The sequence below is a fragment of the Ovis aries genome, chromosome 10 (assembly GCF_016772045.2).
Source record: "Ovis aries strain OAR_USU_Benz2616 breed Rambouillet chromosome 10, ARS-UI_Ramb_v3.0, whole genome shotgun sequence".
NCBI classification, from domain to species: Eukaryota; Metazoa; Chordata; class Mammalia; order Artiodactyla; family Bovidae; genus Ovis; species Ovis aries.
In genome coordinates this window covers 70,180,466-70,198,877 of record NC_056063.1, presented here as the reverse complement: position 1 = coordinate 70,198,877, position 18,412 = coordinate 70,180,466, and the positions used below count along the sequence as shown (strand labels likewise).

General features: G+C 43.2%; 1 protein-coding gene and 1 long non-coding RNA gene across 7 annotated transcripts in view; one reads left to right on the top strand and one right to left on the bottom strand.

Moving 5' to 3' along the window:
- The window catches only part of LOC101106534 (ATP-binding cassette sub-family C member 4), a 187,861-nt gene that overhangs the window by 64,732 nt on the left and 104,717 nt on the right, over positions 1-18,412 (top strand). For all 4 annotated transcript variants that reach the window (XM_042254988.2, XM_042254987.2, XM_027973709.3 and 1 more), the window contains 6 exons: positions 35-160; positions 1,505-1,754; positions 7,350-7,451; positions 11,169-11,258; positions 12,617-12,808; positions 18,114-18,208. In XM_042254988.2, coding sequence (XP_042110922.1) covers positions 35-160; positions 1,505-1,754; positions 7,350-7,451; positions 11,169-11,258; positions 12,617-12,808; positions 18,114-18,208 — 855 coding nt within the window. The remainder of the gene's footprint in view (positions 1-34; positions 161-1,504; positions 1,755-7,349; positions 7,452-11,168; positions 11,259-12,616; positions 12,809-18,113; positions 18,209-18,412) is intronic.
- On the bottom strand, positions 6,670-18,118 carry LOC121820458 (uncharacterized). Of its 3 annotated transcripts, none has more exons than XR_009595280.1 (3): positions 17,765-18,118; positions 13,290-13,472; positions 6,670-11,812 (listed from the first exon to the last, which is right to left on the bottom strand). It is a non-coding gene; the product is annotated as an uncharacterized LOC121820458 (long non-coding RNA). The 3 variants fall into 3 exon arrangements; XR_006060999.2 differs by having other exon boundaries at positions 13,290-13,422; XR_006061000.2 differs by lacking the exons at positions 6,670-11,812; positions 13,290-13,472 and adding an exon at positions 13,494-17,541.

Sequence of the window (18,412 nt, the reverse complement as noted above, 5' to 3'; positions counted from 1 at the left end):
CACTAAGGCTCGTCTCTCATGTCTGTCCCCTTAGGAGTAAGACTGCAGCCTTCACAGACACCAGGATCAGGACCATGAATGAAGTTATAACTGGCATCAGAATAATAAAAATGTATGCTTGGGAAAAGTCTTTTGCAGACCTTATCACCAATTTGAGAAGGTAAGTTTTTGTACATACATGTATTTTCTGGTTTATTTCATATTTACGGAGTGGTTTAGAAGTCTTACCAAGTTTTCAGATTAAGGTGAGCTTAAATAACTCTTTAGTTCACCTTTATTACATGTGGCAGGAAGGTTAAGTTGAATAGGAGAGGTGTCATTTGAGTAAAGGAATAGATATATATGCTTCTTATAGAAATTAAAATAATATTTCTTTATACTGTATATCCCAAATGAGCAATGATTTAAGATGTTAGCATTTAAAATGATATTTAAACTGAAACTATAACTTATACAGCACAGATGGGAAGATTATAGAGGTTGAGTGTACATGTATCAGGCCAGATTTTATGAATCAGTATTTTTTTTTCTTTAATTAATTTATTTTTTATTGAAGGATAATTGCTTTACAGAATTATGCTGTTTTCTGTTAAGCCTCAGCATGAATTAGCCATGAAAATTGAAGTCGTTCAGTCGTGCCTGACTCTTGGCGACCCCATGGACTATAGTCTACCAAGCTCCTCTGTCCGTGGGATTTTCCAGGCAACAGTACCAGAGTGGATTGCCATTTCCTTCTCTAATGAATCAGTATTATTCCAAACAGAGCCATAAAAATATTTTTTATGCTTTGCTTTGTTTATAGAATTTTTTTCCATCTTTCCTTTACACCTCTGATGTGTGTTTGTACTCCAGCACAGGATGCTTAGAGTTCCCTGCCTGCTCCCGTCACCTCTACCTTTGCACGTTTGTGAGCGCTCCTCCCTCTGCTGGAGATACACTCTCATCTTCCTTCTTCTCTGGCCTCCGCCAGCCCTGACTGACTCCAGCTCATGTTCTCAAGTTCCTTGACCCTGTGACCTACCCTGATGCCACTGCTCTGAGTTAACACGCCTTTGCTCTTTGTTTCTCTGCTCCCTGCCTCTATCTGTTGTCTTAGTGTCTCTCAGTTTTGGGGTTGCTTATTTTCTTTCCTCCGATTTCATGAGCTTCTCGTGGGGACGGGCTCTGTCTTTTTGTCATCAGTGAAGAACTCAGCCCAGGACTTGTTAGAAATGCTGGTTGAATGGAAGTTCATACCTTGTCTAACTGACCCAAAATGTTTAAAAGTGTGATATCAAGACTCCATTTATTTGGAAGAGTGAAGTAGTGATGAAGCATGTGGTCCTTGTCTCAGGCAGAGCCCCTGGGTATGCAGTGTCTCTGGGATGTGAGGGATGGATTATCTTAATCTGTGTCTACTCCCTAGAAAGGGACCACTCACACAGGGCACTGAATTCATGTCTTGGATGCAGATGCTTCTTCTAAAACCTATTTCCTACCTATTTCCTACATTTTTTTTTTCCAGGAAGGAAATTTCCAAGATTCTGAGAAGTTCCTACCTTAGAGGAATGAATTTGGCATCATTTTTTGTTGCGAGCAAAATCATCGTTTTCGTCACCTTTACCACCTACGTCCTCCTTGGCAACGTGATCACAGCCAGCCGTGTGTTTGTGGCGGTGTCGTTGTACGGGGCTGTGCGGTTGACAGTCACCCTCTTCTTCCCTTCGGCTGTTGAGAAGGTGTCAGAAGCATTCGTCAGCATCCGAAGAATCAAGGTTTGCTGACACATAACTTTATTATGTTGTAGGTGGATTTTGTGCCCTTTTTTTTTCTTGGCCTCTTTTTGTTTGGTGTAAATGTGTTCCAGTTAGCTGAGGTTTAGTGCCAAGGCTGGCAGTCATTCCAAAATGTCTCAGTACTCCCCTGCCTTCTGATACAGCTGCTGCTGCCGCTAAGTTGATTCAATCGTGTCCGACTCTGTGCGACCCCATGGACAGCAGCCCACGAGACTCCTCTGTCACTGGGATTCTCTAGGCAAGAGTACTGGAGTCGATTGCCATTTATTTCCTTTTCCAGTGCATGCATGCATGAAAAGTCGCTTCAGTTGTGTTTGACTCTGTGCGACCCCATGGACAGCAGCCCTCCAGGCTCCTCTGTCCATGGAATTCTCCAGGCAAGAGTACTGGAGTGGGTTGCCATTTAGAGTGCATTGTAAACATCATATGATCCCTGCTCACTTACAGGTGGTAGTATGAGTCGCAGGGGTACAGGCTCTTGATGACGCAGGATGATTAAGTTGTTTGAAAGTAGGAGAAGCAAACAGATTGCATCTCCTGTGCTGCCTTGAATGACTAGGTAGTGACTGTGCTCAGTCCTGGCGTGAATAGGATTCCTCTCTGGTCCGGGAGAGGAGGAACTTGCTGAGAGGTCCCTGTTTCTTGGGCAGAAAGAGTGGCCTCAGATTCATTTAGTTCTTTGTATCGAAAATAGATTCTTTCCTCCATAGATGTTTCACTTGATTTCTGAGCTTCCCCTTTTGATTTGCCTCTTTGTCTCTGCCCTTTTTCTGTTGCTGCTTAATCCTCTCTAGTTGCCCTCTTCCTTTCAAACTTGTGATTCCAACATACCCACAATCTGTCCTGTTCTCTTTTTAAAAAGTGTCTTTAAATTGCCAGACATGAATAATTTCCATCACCAAGATAAGACCCTGTAGATATTTAAGGATTTGTGTTTTTATGAATCAGTCAAAAATAAAGATATTAAAATTAAAAAAAAAAAAAAGAAGATGAATTGGCTCTGTGAGGCAGCCTGGGCATGAACTTAAGTGTTTGGGCTTTATAAAACATCTAGTTTGTTTTGTTCCCATGTCTCCACAGTGACGGTTGGCAATAATAGATCTCTGGTGAAATTAGGTTTGGCTGTGGTTTTGATTTTATGTTTTGGTCTTGCCATAAAAGCTGAGATATTTTATGAAGTTTCTGTAGTATAAAAAACCATTGCACCTAAAACAAGTCAGTCATATGAGGTCAGTTCTGGTCCCCTGAGTTTATCTTTCTTTCTGATGGGGTTTCTAGCAACACTGTTAAGGAATGGTCCGTGCAGTTCAATCAAATTTCCTTCTGCTTTCACATCTTGAAGCAGAACATTTAGAAATCGATTTGGACCATAGTAATGTTCTCAGTGACACGGTGACCTGTCCAGATAGAAGCTTCACATGTGTGTTGTGTTGCTGTGGTTTTGTTATCGTTGCCGCCAGGGCTCCCTGTGTGGTCCAGGATCTCTTAAACCCTGTACACATCATCTGATTTTATCTTGACGGCAATTGAATGAGATAAACATTAGTATCCCTACTTTACAGATAAGGAAACAAGTTCGTGTGTAATCGGTAAAATAGCTCACCCATCCTCACGCAGCTTTCAAATGACAGAACTAGGATTCTGCCCAAAGCCTGATTTCTTTTGTTTTTTAAACCACTGTTAACAGTACCTTGTTCATACCTCCTGGCATGTGGAATGGTGCAATCTCTTGGCTCACTCTGTTGGGCCCCCTGGGTCACCTTCTTCTCTGTCCTTGATTTAAGTAAATGCTGCTAAACCTCCAGCAGCCCTGTGACACTCTCCCAGAATCTCCGTTCACCCTGATCTAGGGCTTCCACCTATATGCATGGCCAGCTCCGCACTGCCCAGCCCCATACTGCCCAACCCCACACTGCCCAGCATCATGTCAGGTAGAGTGATGCTGACTCCCTGGGAGTGTTCAAAGTTTTAGGGCTGGCAAGTCACCTGGAAGAAGAAGAACAAGAACTTGGTTCCTTCTCTTCCTTGTCTCTCACTTGGATATGTTCGTGCCCAATTAGAAGATCAAGAGGGCAACAGGAGTGGAAGAAAAGGTCAGCTGAGTTTACTGACCCAAGTGGTCAGAACTGGGCAGGGTTTGGCCACAGATGGGCTGGAGGCATGGTAGCCATGTAGAGTTTAGAACAAGGTGTGGTATTGAGTCCTGCTGCCCCCAGTGCTTCCTGCAGGCTGGTACTCAGTAGCCTGGGTGGTCATCTCCCAGGATTTCCACTCAGGTCATTTCTGGGCGCCGTAGGGAGGAAACCCACCAACTCTGCCCACCTTGGAGCGGGTGCAGTGGTCCCTTTATTTTTCTCTTAGTAATAAAAGGGGACTGAAGGCCTTGGCATTGTGCTACTGCAATAGGATTATAAATATCTTGTCTTCACTTAAAAGTACCAAAAGTCTTCAGTGTCATGTGTCTCAGGGGTTAATAGTTTTCAGAACGCTGTGTAGGTTTTCCCTTTTGTAGCCACTGGGAAGTCAGTCTTTTTGGCTGCAGTTCTGACGATACTTTCCTGCATGACCTGTTTTGGGTCTGCACTTCATGGCTCTAATGGGCATTTAATTCCAGCTTTTTTATCAACCTGAGCCCTGGGGGAAAAAAAATGCAGCCAGCACTTTTGGCTCCTTTTCAAGCTGGTCATGTGTTGGAATCTCATTTAACCTCTGGAAGATTATACTGTCTTTCCCCACTCAGACCTATTATTTGTGGGCAAATGCTCAATAAATTTAATTCTGCAATTGAGGCATAATTTTTCCTTTTTTTAAGTCAGTTTTCTTTGAAAGTGAGGAATTTCTAGTTAACAGTACACACACTGAATATTGAGTTTTTTGGTAACACGCTTAAGCTAAAATTTTAATTTCTGTCTAGACAAGTTGGATAATATACACATACAACCTTTTGCTTGTTCCTATGTGAACTCAAACTGTGTAAGGCTGTAGCCCTGCAGTCAGTGAACAGTCAAATCCATGCAGCCACTACATGGTACAGCCTCTTCCTTTAGCTAATGCCCATGATGGGCTGACTTTGTGCAGGGCTCAGTCTTAGTTGAAGGTGGACAGTATAAGTGCATGAAGGCATAGTATCTCCTCTCTATATGATTTACGATCCCTTTGGAGATTCAAAGGTGGGGAGGATGGTGGCAGCCTCAAGGGTTCTGAGCTGGTTCCCAGGAGGATTAGCATTTGAGATGGGCTGGAAGGATGGAGGAGATTAGTACTCAGGGCATCTAGGCAGAGGCCACTTGGGGACTGTGGACTTAGGTGCTGGTGAGACATTGTGAGTATTTAAATGTGGTGGACTCGTTCAGTCGTGCTGTAAAGAGATCAAGAGGGAGTTGTGTTGAGGTGGGGTCAAGTGGTGGTGGGGAGGGCTAGGGAAAGAACCAGCAAAAGAAAAAATATATATCAGTATTTGAAATTAATGAATAGTGAGTGAGATGCTTAAATTATGTTGTTTCAAGAGGAATGGAGAATTGGCAGAGAGCAAGCTGTGTCAGAACAGGCGAGAGCTGGTACATGGCTGACGATGGGAGAGGTGGCGTGGAGAGAGAACTCAGCCTGTGGTGGTTGAGAGTCTGCAGAGGCCTGCTGAGCCCACCGTCTGTCCGTTCTTCCTCCTGCTGGACATGGGCTCAGGGCGGGGAGGAGTATCCGTGCCCTGGATCCAGGTTCTCCATGAACCTGGATGGGAGGAGGAGGGAACAAGTGGATTGTGACTCCCACCAGCTGGTCTCTGGAGAGATGCAAGGATCTCTTCTTCCTTTTCCTGCACAGAAGCAGGTTTTTATGTTGTTTTTCCCAGTTCTTCTTTTGAAGTTGAAGGTGCAAACACATTTGTAGCTTTGTGGCATGATAGATGAGGATGTCAAGGACTTAAAGGCTGTTCGTGATGTTTAGAAGAGAAGGTCCCTGCTCATGTGGTGGTCTGTTTTTCAAACGTCCTCACATGTTGTCAGTTGCCATCTGTGTTGGTGGGGATTCGGTTTGCCTCTCGGTCTTAGAATTACCCATCCATCCTGCTTAGAAGTTGCTTACAAGGGTATTTTGTTTTTCTCTCATGCAAGAGTCCTTTTAAGTCTCTGTATGGATTTCCTAGGGCTGCCATAAAAAGTATCCCAAACTTGGTGGCTTAAAGCCACAGAATTATCTTGTTTCACAGCCTTGGAGCCTAAAAGTCTGAAATCAAGGTGTCAGAGTCAGGATCCCCCTGAATCCTACAAGGTAACTCATTTCCTCTCCTCTGTTGGCTTTGGAGTTTGCAGGCAAACCTTGGAGCTCCTTGACTTGTGACCGCCATCACTCCAGCCTCTGTCTCCGTAACCACCTGGTTATTTTCTGTCTCCGAGTCTCCCTTCTTAAAAGGACACCAGTCTTACTGGGTCCAGTGCCCACCTTATCCACTGTGAGCTCACCTTAATTGATTACATCTGCAACAACTCTATTTCTAAATAAAGTCATGTTTTGAAGTATAAGATCTTTTGATATGTTTTGAGTGGGGGGTTAGAATCCTCCCCAGAACAAGTTCTATAGGTATATATAATGTTGCGGTCCTTTAATGGACTGTAATCTGGTGGTCTGAAGTCGACCAATATGAAAGTAAAGGAGAGGGAAAGAGGCTGACATTTCCTGGTTTATGCAGAAAGCCAATAAAGCCCCTGACTCGGTACTTGCTCTATTCACGGAAGCCTCAGGTGCCCTCTCGATGGAGTGAAGATGCAGAGTACCTTCTCGAGAGTGTCGTAGAGGCCAGGGCAGGAAAGTGAACTCAGAGGGCCTCTGTGCTCCAAGGAATCAGCTTGAAAAAGAGAGGGAGACAGAGAGAGAGAAAGACAGACACAGGGACCAGAGCTCTGATGGAACAAACGTGTTTTAATCAACATGGTGTGGGCGTATATACTGTCTTACAAGGTAGTTATTCTCAGCAAAGATAAAGATTAAAATTCCAGACTTACAAAACATAGGCGATCCATATTAAAGAGAGAGAGGGTTGTGAACAATCACTTTTACCGAATGGTTCACAAGAATGAAGAGGGTACTTAGCACTGTATAGAAAAACTAATGAAGGAAATGCCTGGATTCTTCAGCCCCCTGGAGAGGCTTGCCCCTCCTCTTAAATCCTGAATATTCAGGAATTAGTAAGGAGCAGAGAATCCCTGACAGATCCAAAACAGCACACAGGAAGCCTCCTGTTAAATGCTTCCCGACAATATAATATACTTTATTGTATGTTATTATAATAATATGTGTGTGTGTATATATATAATATAGTTTATTATGTTATAATAATAATGTGTATATATATGTGTGTATATATATATATACATATACCTCATTGTATGTGATTATAATAGTATCTAATATTGTATATATTATCTAATTTGTTCTAGTGTAAACTACACATTATGTACAGTTGGCATAGCATTATGTAGGCTGCATAAAGTTTTTTTATTGCAGATTCCAAGGAAGCAATTCTTCTTGTTTGTTCCTACAGTTTAAATAATCTGATCTGTGTGTTTCCTTCTTCTGTAGAACTTCCTGTTACTTGATGAGATAACACAGCTCCACTCTCAACTGCCATCAGATGGTAAAATGATCGTGAATGTTGAAGATTTCACTGCTTTTTGGGATAAGGTAGCAAACCTTCTATTATAAGATCTTGACTGCTGAAAGGTTTATTGGAGAATGTTGAGGTTTTATATATGGCATAAATGTGATTTATTCATTTACTGAAAGTATGTTATAAAAATTCTCAATGAGGAATAAGGTTTGCATGTGATGGAGATTCAGTTTAAAGTCAGCCTAAGACATTTGACATGTTGCTCTCAAGAGAACTATTAACCCATTTGGAATTTAAAGTACATATGTTTGTAATGGTAGAATTTGCAGCATTGGAGAGAAAATGCCTCAGTGTGATACGGGTTAACCAACAAATATACAGCCAGTCATTAAAGACAGCAGGTTTTTGGGAATCAGTGTACATTTTTTCCCTTGATGTTGTCAGACCATCACTGCAGCCTGGTAAGACCATGCTTGCGTGCTCTGCCCTGTCTGACTCTTTTAAACCACATGGACTATAGCCCTCCAGGCTCTTTTGTCCATGGGATTTCCCAGACAAGAATTCTGGAGTGGGTTGCCATTTCCTACTCCAGGAGATCTTCCTGACTCAGGGTTTGAACCCTTGTCTTCCTGCATTGTAGGCAGATATTTTACTGCTGAGTTAGGTTTTTTGCTGTGAGTTAGGGTGGTTCTGGCTACTTTGTTGGCAGCCAGGGGCCGGGAGGAGACAGCAGGTGGGCATGGTGAGCACCAGTGATTGCCAATTGAAGGGTTGCAGTGTGTGGAAGCTGACAGGGAGAACTGGAGATTTTCCAGCACTCGGTTTATTTATGAAATAAAGGGCTTCCCTTGTGTGTGGCTCAGCTGGTAGAGTCCACCTGCAGTGAGTGAGACCTGGTTTCAGTTCCTTGGGTTGGGAAGATCCCCTGGGGAAGGGAACGGCTACTCACTCCTGTATTCTGGCCTGGAGAATTCCATGGACTGTAAAATCCATGGGGTCGCAAGAGTTGGACACAACTGAGCCACTTTCACTTTAACTTAAAAAAAAAAACAAGAAAAACAGAAAAACAATAGGGACCCCTCTCAAACTTGTACATGCAGTGCCTCCCCGTTTACCAGGGACTGAAAGAGAGTGTCCCACCTCCATGGTTCCATGGTTCTCTGTGCACATCCTCCTGCACTGGTTTGGCAGATTCTTTACCAACTGAGCTATCAGGGAATTAATCAGAGTGTAGAATAGTAGGATAAATAGAACCCATGGTCCAGGAGAAGGAGTTCCATGCAGGGAATTACCTATGGACAGTGGAGGAGCCTCTCTGCTGGTGGCATGGGGGACCACAGTGCAAGTGTCTAAACCCTGTAGACTCTCGTGTGTTTTCCTGCCTGTGACACTACATATCGTGGCACTTGAGTGTGTGACACTACGTATTGTACCACTACTTCAGATTCAGTACCTGCCTCTGCACCTACAAAACAGTAGGATATTTCCAAATAAATAATAATATACCCCTACAGCTTTTGCACATGGAAATTCAAAGAAGGTGACTTTTCCAACCTGATTGTTGCTCCTATTTTCCCTCTTAAGTTTGTATTTCTCATCATAATACAGTTAAAGCATTTATGGAAAGCAGCATTAAAATTCCATTATGAGGGCTACTATGTAAATGCTAACATTACCAAATATATCTTGTTCCAAACTCTGCAGCATTTTAAAGTGAACTCTTTTGCTCTTAGTCCAAAGAAGTTAATAGCATGTTCTGATACTTCTGTGCAATTTGAATTACAGTACATCACAGCCTTCCGGCCTTGCCTAGGGAAGGAACGTGTCCCTTGCTGGGGTCATTAGTAATTAGGGGCTGTCAGGTTATGTCATAGGTGAGAGAGCCCTTGGGAGGGGGGAGGGACACAGACATTGGAGATTTAGAGAGAAGCTGAGTCTGACTGAAACTCCTGCTGGGCTGGGAGCCTGGAGGAAGACATGAGCTTTGCAACCTGCTCCCCTCCATAACCAGCTGGGCAGGTGGGGGAATATCTCAGAATCTGGGTCTCATTCATGAAACCCAGGTAGGGCTCAGCTGATGATGCTTACTGAGCCAGCATCTCCTGAGCCTGGATAACCAAGAGGGGAGGGGACCCAGCAACAGTGAGCAGTCCAGTGCTGCCCCCTTCTGGGCACAACAGAGCAGTGCCCAATCCTGAAGCCTGAACAGGGAGGGAATTCAGTGTCTGGCCCTGACCGTCGGAGAGGGTTGGTGACAGGGAGCTGATGTTTGTAAGTGGTTCACTATTTTTAGTCTTAGCTGAGTGAAAAGTAGTAAAATAGAAGCCCTAAATGTTAGAGAAGAATAAAGAATTGGAGGGTGCTTTAAAAATATTTATGTATTAAAATCTAGCCTCTTATTGACAGCTTTGTAATTCCTGTGAAACCTGGGGCTAGTATTTTAGTAATGAAAAGCCTCAAGCCCAAACAGGAAGGGAAGTCCATGATTTTTGCCCTGACCAACTGAAGGGCTGCAACAGGAGGCTATGCTTGTGTATTTTGTCCACAGAATCATGAACCGTTGTGAGAGGAAAATAACGAAGTATTTCCTTCTATTTAAATTAATTTTATTTGAGTATAGTTGTCTTACAGTGCTGTGTTAGTGAAGTATTTCTGAGTGAAAATTACGGAATCCAATTAAAAAGAAAGGAGTGAAAACATGTTTCTTTTAAAGTCTAGGGCTGGTTACTTTGATTATAAATAATTATTATTTTTTTTTTTTTAGTAAGTGACTGTATCTATAGTTGGTTCAGTTTTTTCCAGAGAAGTTTTTCATTTAGAACATTATCTTTTATTAGTCTTTTGGGTATTTTATGTAATGACATTTAACTACTTTAAAAAAAATTAGCAGTTAAGAATGCAGTATATGTAATGACACACATATACACCCTTAAGTTTGTTCATGAATATGACCTGTGATTGGCATGATGAATACTTTGTTTTTCTCCTTTGTGTTGGATTGTTGACCATCACAGGTAACTCCCTGGTTTGTTTGTACTTTTACAGTAGAAGTACTTTATTCTCTCTGTTTAGCATGTAAGAGGTATACAATTGAGGCATTATCACTGACCCACGATATTATACTTAATCGCCTTTGCTTGGTTTTGTTTTGTTTTGTTTTGTTTTTTTTTTTTGGTGTGAAAACTACAGCTCTGGTTAAATTGGAGCCTTGACTACCATTTATATGACTTTATTTACCAAAAACAACTATCTCATATAAAATGCTCTGCTGCTTGCTGAGCATTAGTAAGACTCATTCTTTACCAAGTGAAAATACAGAGGTGAGAGGAGATATCAAATTATTAGTAGGAGGAGCAGGCATGATACGTACGTATTCTGCCACCTTGTGGACAATACTGAAGTTGACATAACCAAGGGCTATAATGAAAACTCACAATTGATTTAAAAACCTCCCATACTGGATATTCAATTAAGTATATTATTGTAGTAAGTTAGTGTGCAACGGGGAGGTACATACTGAACACGTCACTTGTCATTTCAGTCCTTAAATGCTGTCGGGAACAGTGTCGTAGGGAAATCTGGTAAAAAGAGGGAGCCTTCCTAAAGGCAAACTAATGCTGTTTCAAAGATACCTGGGGATAAAAGGCCCCCGGGGCTCAGTATCTTAAAACAGGAAGGAGGAAAATATGGGTTATATTAGCATATCAATGATATATTATTTTCTTCACTTTTAAGAGTTCCTTGTGTTAGTTTAATGAGATTAACAAAATTTTCTAAACTTACATTTGCAGGCATCAGACACCCCAACCCTACAAGGCCTTTCCTTTACTGTCAGACCTGGTGAGCTGTTAGCTGTGGTTGGACCTGTGGGAGCAGGAAAGGTAAGTTGTGATGCCTTTTGTCAGCCTGATGTACCTGATGTAACTGCCCCTGAGTAGAGCCCAGAGCTGTGTATAATCACTTTGAATTGAGGGCGCCTAGAACAGTGTTGGCGGAATGAATCTGGATGAATACACGCTGCTTTCCTTCTTGCTGCTTCACGTTGCACATTTGGAAACTGCTTGTCAGGCTTTTGACTTGTTAGTGAAGGAAATTATTGTTCTGTCAGCTGTTCAGGACAGAATGAGATAGAGGGGTCTTCTTTTTGTGACGGTTGTCCCTCCAGGGAATCTGGATGTTAGAAAGGCTCTTCTGGGAAATTTGAGCATTTCCTCACATGATGTGACTTGGTCCCGTCCGTGCCCAGGGTAGTGAATGTATAGCCATGTGCTGGAGCTAAAGGTACAGATGAGAGCAAGACGCCAGCATCTCTGCCCTCTAGAGGCATCCAGGTTCCGGGGCAGACAGATTATTTCAGCCCAGTGTGGCTGAGACACGGACACACCCCTTCTGTGTGGTAGACAGGATTTGAACGACATGTGCACATGAACCTCATCTGAAAGAATAAAACACAGAGTTCTAAATGAGGGATATATACATGAGAGGGTGATGAGTTCCTATACGATGGACTTTTTTGAAACGTGACTCCAGAGGTGGTGTTTTTTTTTTTTTTTTTTTAATAATCATCTTTGGATATGTTAGTCACAGAAAGCTTGTTGAGAACAAATATTTGATAAGTAAAGGATGCCTGGGATGCAGGGACAGCTGAATTAAACATCAGATACATGAACCATGCATCCTGCTGGGGTGGTTAAGGATGGTAAACATTCTTAATTAGTCTTTGCTGAGTTTAGCATTTCATTCGGGAGAAACTATTGGGCAGTTTAGGTTGTTATGCTGTGCTTAGTCGCTCAGTCATGTCTGACTCTTTGCTACCCCATGGACGGTAGCCCGCCGGGCTCCTCTGTCCATGGGGATTCTCCAGGCAAGAATACTGGAGTGGGTTGCCATGCCCTCCTCAAGGGGATCTTCCCCAACCAGGCATGGAACCCAGGTCTCCTGCATTACAGGTGGATTCTTTACTGCCTGAGTCACCAGGGAAGCCCGTTTAGGTTGTTTTAGTATTAATAATCATGTTACTTGTCAACTGAATATATTCATTCATTAGTTTATATTGACCAATAGTGTTATTTCTTTCTTTATTTTTTTTTTTCCTGCAATGCCAGAACTGTACTTTATCCTGTTCTAAATGAAAGGGTTCTATCATTTATCAAGCACCCGGGTGGGGTCAGCTGTGCTGCGGGGCGTGTTCCGTCCTGAGTGCACCCTGTTCACGAGTGTGTGTTGCCCTCTGTTTCAGTCGTCACTGTTAAGCGCTGTGCTGGGGGAGCTGCCCCCGAGCCAGGGGCAGGTCAGCGTGCACGGGAGGATCGCGTATGTTTCTCAGCAGCCCTGGGTGTTCTCAGGAACTGTGAGGAGTAACATTTTATTTGGGAAGAAATATGAAAAGGAACGATATGAAAAAGTAATAAAGGCTTGTGCTTTGAAAAAGGTGAGTAATGACTTTTGAGTTGCATATGCTCAGATTTCAAATGATGATCATGTTGGTTTAAGCTACAAGGTCTGTTAGAAGATCTTTTCATGTTGCTTAATACTTGAAGCTGGTTTTCTCATGAACATTCACACACATATGCTACTGTTTGAATTCTGATGTCGTAACGACACAGAATGCCTGTTTTGGGGTGGGGGTTGATTCGTCTTTTGCAGTTTTATTCACCTTTACTTCTCTTTTAGTGCACAATTACAAAACTTTGTAAAAATAGCGCTGTGTAATGAACCCTCGCGTGCCCCACCCCCAAGTTCGTCCCGGATCAGATGGTGGCCAGACTTGCTGCATCTCCACTCCTGCCCTCTGCCTGCCCCACCCCCACCCCAGACTATTCTGGAGCAGATTCTAGACCTCAGATTAGTTCGTCAGTAAATATTTCATTAGTTGTTCTCTCAGAGACTGAAAAGAGACCACATTATTTTACCTGAAAAACAACTCAGCTCACTGGAAACCTTCTTCACCGTTGTTGGAATCCACATGAGATCTGTCTCCTGCACTTGGTTGATGCCGCCTTGGTCCCTTTCTGTCTCTAGGTTTTCTTCTCCACTTCGCTTTTCCTTAGTAATTAAAGAAAAAGGACTCCTTTACCATTTCTTCGTAATACAGCCTAATTTCACAGGAGGAGAGATTGTATTCAGAAACGGTATTGTATTTCACAGAAAATGGAAATCGAAACATTTTACTGTACATGGAGATTTAGTAAATAAAATCAGGGAATCAGTTATGCAAACTGGGCTTACCTAGTAGGAGAATATATTGATAATTTAATGGAAGGAAAGGGAAAAAGGTAAATACTGACTAGGTGCTATGTTATTTTCTTCGGTTATAAAAATCAGGGAATAATAGCATTAAAGGGCTCCCCCTGGGTCAGTTCAGTGCAGTCTGGACATCCGACTGTTCTTTTATACTGTGAGGAAAAAGGCTGGACAGCCTTTCAAAGGTGTGGGAGTGAAGACCTGTGAGGAAATAGTTATTGTGGTTGAACAGTGGCTTGAACATCATATAGAGTAGTATTTGATGATTTTGTGGATGTAAGAGAATTGTTGGCTTTTTTTCTATTTCTTTCTCCTGAGTTGTTTTAAATAGATTTTTCATTTGCAGAAATGATGTAGGGTTGGCAGGATTGAGGTAGCTTTTTAAAAAAAATATTATAAGGAAAGGGGAAATGCAAATGTAAAGTAGTAAGAACGCCTCTGTGCTTGCTAAGCCTCCTCAGTCATGCCTGGCTGTGACCCAGTGAACTGGACCCAACAGGCTCCTCTGTCCATGAGGTCCTCTAGGCAAGAATACTGGAGCAGGTTTTCATTTCGTCCTCCAGGAGATCTTCCCAACCTAGGGGTCAAACCTGCATATCTTGAGTCTCCTGCATTGGCACGCAGATTCTTTACCATTGAGACACCTGGAAAGTCCCAGTAAAACAATCAGTTCAGTTCAGTTCAGTTCAGTCGCTCAGTCGTGTCCAACTCTTTGCGACCCCATGAACCGCAGCATGCCAGGCCTCGCTGTCCATCACCATCTCGCGGAGTTCACTCAGACTCACGTCCATCGAATCCGTGATGCCATCCAGCCATCTCATCCTCTGTCGTCCCCTTCTCCTCCTGCCCCCAATCCCTCCCAGCATCAGAGTTTTTTCCAATGAGTCAACTCTTCTCATGGGGTGGCCAAAGTACCAGAGCTTCAGCTTTAGCATCATTCCTTCCAAAGAAATCCCAGGGTTGGTCTCCTTCAGAATGGACTGGTTGGATCTCCTTGCAGTCCATGGGACTCTCAAGAGTCTTCTCCAACACCACAGTTCAAAAGCATCAATTCTTCGGCGCTCAGCCTTCTTCACAGTCCAACTCTCACATCCATACATGACCATCGGCAAAACCATAGCCTTGACTAGACGGACCTTAGTCGGCAAAGTAATGTCTCTGCTTTTGAATATGCTACCTAGGTTGGTCATAACTTTTCTTCCAAGGAGTAAGCATCTATTAATTTCATGGCTGCAATCACCATCCGCAGTGACTCTAGAGCCCAAAAAAATGCTGTTTCCCCGTCTATTTCCCATGAGGTGATGGGATTCAGAGATGATGTCCAGATCATCTCTGTCGTTCCCATGCAAGCATACATAAAAAGGCGTATGAGTTATTAATGTTTTACCAGTGTTTTCTATGTTGTTGATAAAACTGAAGCTTGGAGAGGTAAAACACCCCATCTCTACGTTTGCAGTTCAGGTTCAGATCCACGATGGTCAATGCTTTGCTGCAGCCTCTTGGGGTGATTGGACCAGTAATGTGAGGGAGTGTCCTGGGGTTTCACACACCTTTGGGGCTGCATGTGTAACAGACTCTGGTAGGAAGGAGCCCTGCAGAACTGGGCTGCCCAGTGACGTATGTGATGTGACGTTTATAAACATCAACTGCCCTCCTATTCTCTGCGTGGTCAGAGCATAGAGGCAGGGCCCCTCATGCCCATTCCCTCCTTGGCAGGAAGGGAGCCAAGTCCCTCCCCCGATTTTGTCACTCGGCTGCTGTCACTTTGGAAATGTCCTGTTAGCTGTCTGGGCATCTCACATTTCTGCAGCAAAACGGGGACATTGGGTCAGAGTGTTTCCAAGAGGTTTTGCTGCTGCTCTGAAATGTCAGCTATGACTCTGATTACCAAGGGGTCAACCAGGTCTGCACAACACCTGGGAACCACTTAATGCATTTTTGCAGTCTCTGCTTATCTCCTTTTGGAATGCATGTTTCAGTGGATGGACATAGTCATAGACAATAGAGATGCCCTGGGCGTGTTTTTACTTATAGAGACATACTACATGTGTAGTAGGGGAAAAAAAAAAAGTGTGTCCTCTGGAGAGTGTCATCTTGGATTGTAATTTGAGGTGTCTGTTTCTTTGTAAAATGAGGGAGGTACAGGTTTATTGCAGTAAGCATGGCAACTTTTGTAAAATGGAAACCTACCAGGTTTTCAGTAAATAAATGCATACAAACTAAATACATATATACAAACAAAAATATTTTTAACAGGTGACCCCTCCCCCCCACCTGTAAGATAAAACAGGAAAAAGGAGCATTTCGTTTATCACATGCATTAATAACAACTAGACACATGATAACTAGATCTAATTGAAGCAAGCGTTTTAAGTTCATTGAGCTGCAAACATTTCTGTAATAAAACATGAAGTAATCACATTTGGCAACATGGAATTAAGCTGATGCAGTATTCAAAGTGACATTATAATGAGTTACACCACATAATTCAGGGAACAAGCCAATAATGTTTGGTCAACTGGAGGGGTCGAGCTTAAACGACAAGGCTTAGGAGTCATAAGGCTCAGGGATTGAGTTTGTTTCTCTGTTCAGGAGGGAAAAAAATCATGTGATTTTTGGCTTCTTTTCTGAACCTCACAAGGTCTCAGTTTCATCGTCTTTAAAATGGAAATTGTAGTGCTCTGCCATCAGCGAAATGGAGTTACAGGTGTAATGAAAGTCAGGGTCCTCCTGCTTTGACTTAGGAATCCAGCCTTCCTCTGATGGAAACTCAGCAGTCTGCTCCATTCAGTTTCTACACCAAGAAGCCAGCATCCCTGAAGGGCCCTCCATATGCTCCTGGCTGATGGCATCAAACCAACAAGCCATTTCCTAGTTTCCCTGTAGTTGGTGTGTCTGTTCTTCATGGAAATTGGTTTTAAGAAATAAATAAATAAATAATGCCTGTGGGAGGCATTGTATTATATGCTGAACTCAGACTTTTCCCCCTTTTACCTAATCAGAAAATGGTGGCTGGGAAATTAGGCTGACTTGGATTTTTACTTCAAATCCTGTGAAATGCTTTTCCCATTTGTGGCTGGCCCATAAATAGTTTGCAGAGTCAACAGCATACTCCGAGTCCTGCTACCAGACTCAGAGCCTTTCTTGGGGCCCATCTGTGCTAAATGGAAGAGTGGATTTAAGTGCCTTTTCCAGAGCATGGTTGAGATTGCCGTGCTACCAAAGCAACATAAAATCTAGGCATTAAAAACTGAAACAGTTTGCAGGGGCTGTCACCAGTAAAACAGAGACCACGTAAACTGTGTGTGTGTGTTTAGGGCTGGGAATGTATCTTAAACTGGCTTATTGTATCTCCAGAAAATCAAAAGCAAGAATTAAAGTAAAACAATGATGAATTTTCACAACAGCAATTGCTGCCTTTCACTGGATGCACCTGTGTTAAGCTTCCAGTGAGCAGGGAACGTGTGTGTGCACGCGCGTGTGTACGCGTGTGTGCGCGCGTGTGTGTGTGCGCGCGCGCCCCTGTGGCTTTCAGGCAGGGTGATGATGAAGACAGTCTCTCTCTCCTACTTGTGGTCATGTGTCTTACATGCTGTGATCCACACGGTGAATGGGGTCCCAGTGTTGGTTTGAAGAGAAAGTAAGCCTCATTCACCAGTAGCAAGTTATAATCAGTCCATGTCCTTTTTCCATTTATGGAAGGGTGTTCATACACTTTAGGTTCTCACAGCAGCCTTGAGTTTAGTGACTGTTGTTTCTACAGCACATTTTGTAGAAGAAGAAGTTGAGACTTAGGAGGTCAGAAAGCTGCTTATCCTGGGGACTTCACTGTGCCATTTCTGTTCTTCCCAAATTTGCTAAAGTACAGAGACGCTCCGGCTTCATTGCAGAAAAGTACCGCTGTGCATCCTAGGATGATGCCTGAGGGGTTTAGTGGATAACAAACTCTATGAACTCTGCTTGCTATGGCAGCATCACTTGAGTTATAGACAGTCTACGTAAGCCCCCCTCCCCACCTCCCACTGATCTGCTCCCACCCACTTTGTGAGCCATGCCCTCCTGACCCCAGTGTGGACTCGCTTCCCTCCTTTACTCTCTGTTGCCCTGAGCTGGCTTCCTTTTCCTTCTCATCCTCAGTACTTACATGAAGGTTAATTTTCCATATCGTTTGTCTCATACCATGGGAAGAAATCTAGGGACTTTGTTTCCTCATCCCTGAATTCACTGTGCCGAGAACAATGCCTGGAGTATAATCAATCCTCAATAAATACATCCTTGTTATCATGGTCAAATTCATAAATGCAGTGAAAACCTATGGAATCAGAACAAATGAGGTTTTTTTAATATTCAAGATTATAATATAGTCATTATGAAATATACTCACTGCTGTTCATAAAATACTTATATGTAGAACTAAGGCTAAAAGGTTAGGATGGCAGGAGGAGAACATATTTTAAATCTTTTTCTTTTTTCCCTTTTCTGTCTCCATGTAGGATTTACAGCTTCTGGAGGATGGAGATCTAACTATGATAGGAGACCGGGGAACCACACTGAGTGGCGGGCAGAAAGCCCGGGTCAACCTTGCAAGGTGAATGGGGTTTCAGTTGCCATCCTGCCCCTCCTCCTCTGCGGCTCCTGGTGGACGTGAGCATGTAGACCCCGCTCACTGGGTGGGCCTGTGTGAAGCAGGGTCCTGGTCCCTTCCCTGGGCTCCTGGAATGAACATGGAGTTGTTGGACACCACTGTGATTCAGAGACAAGACCCAGGCAGTGTGAAGTGTTTTATCGTGAT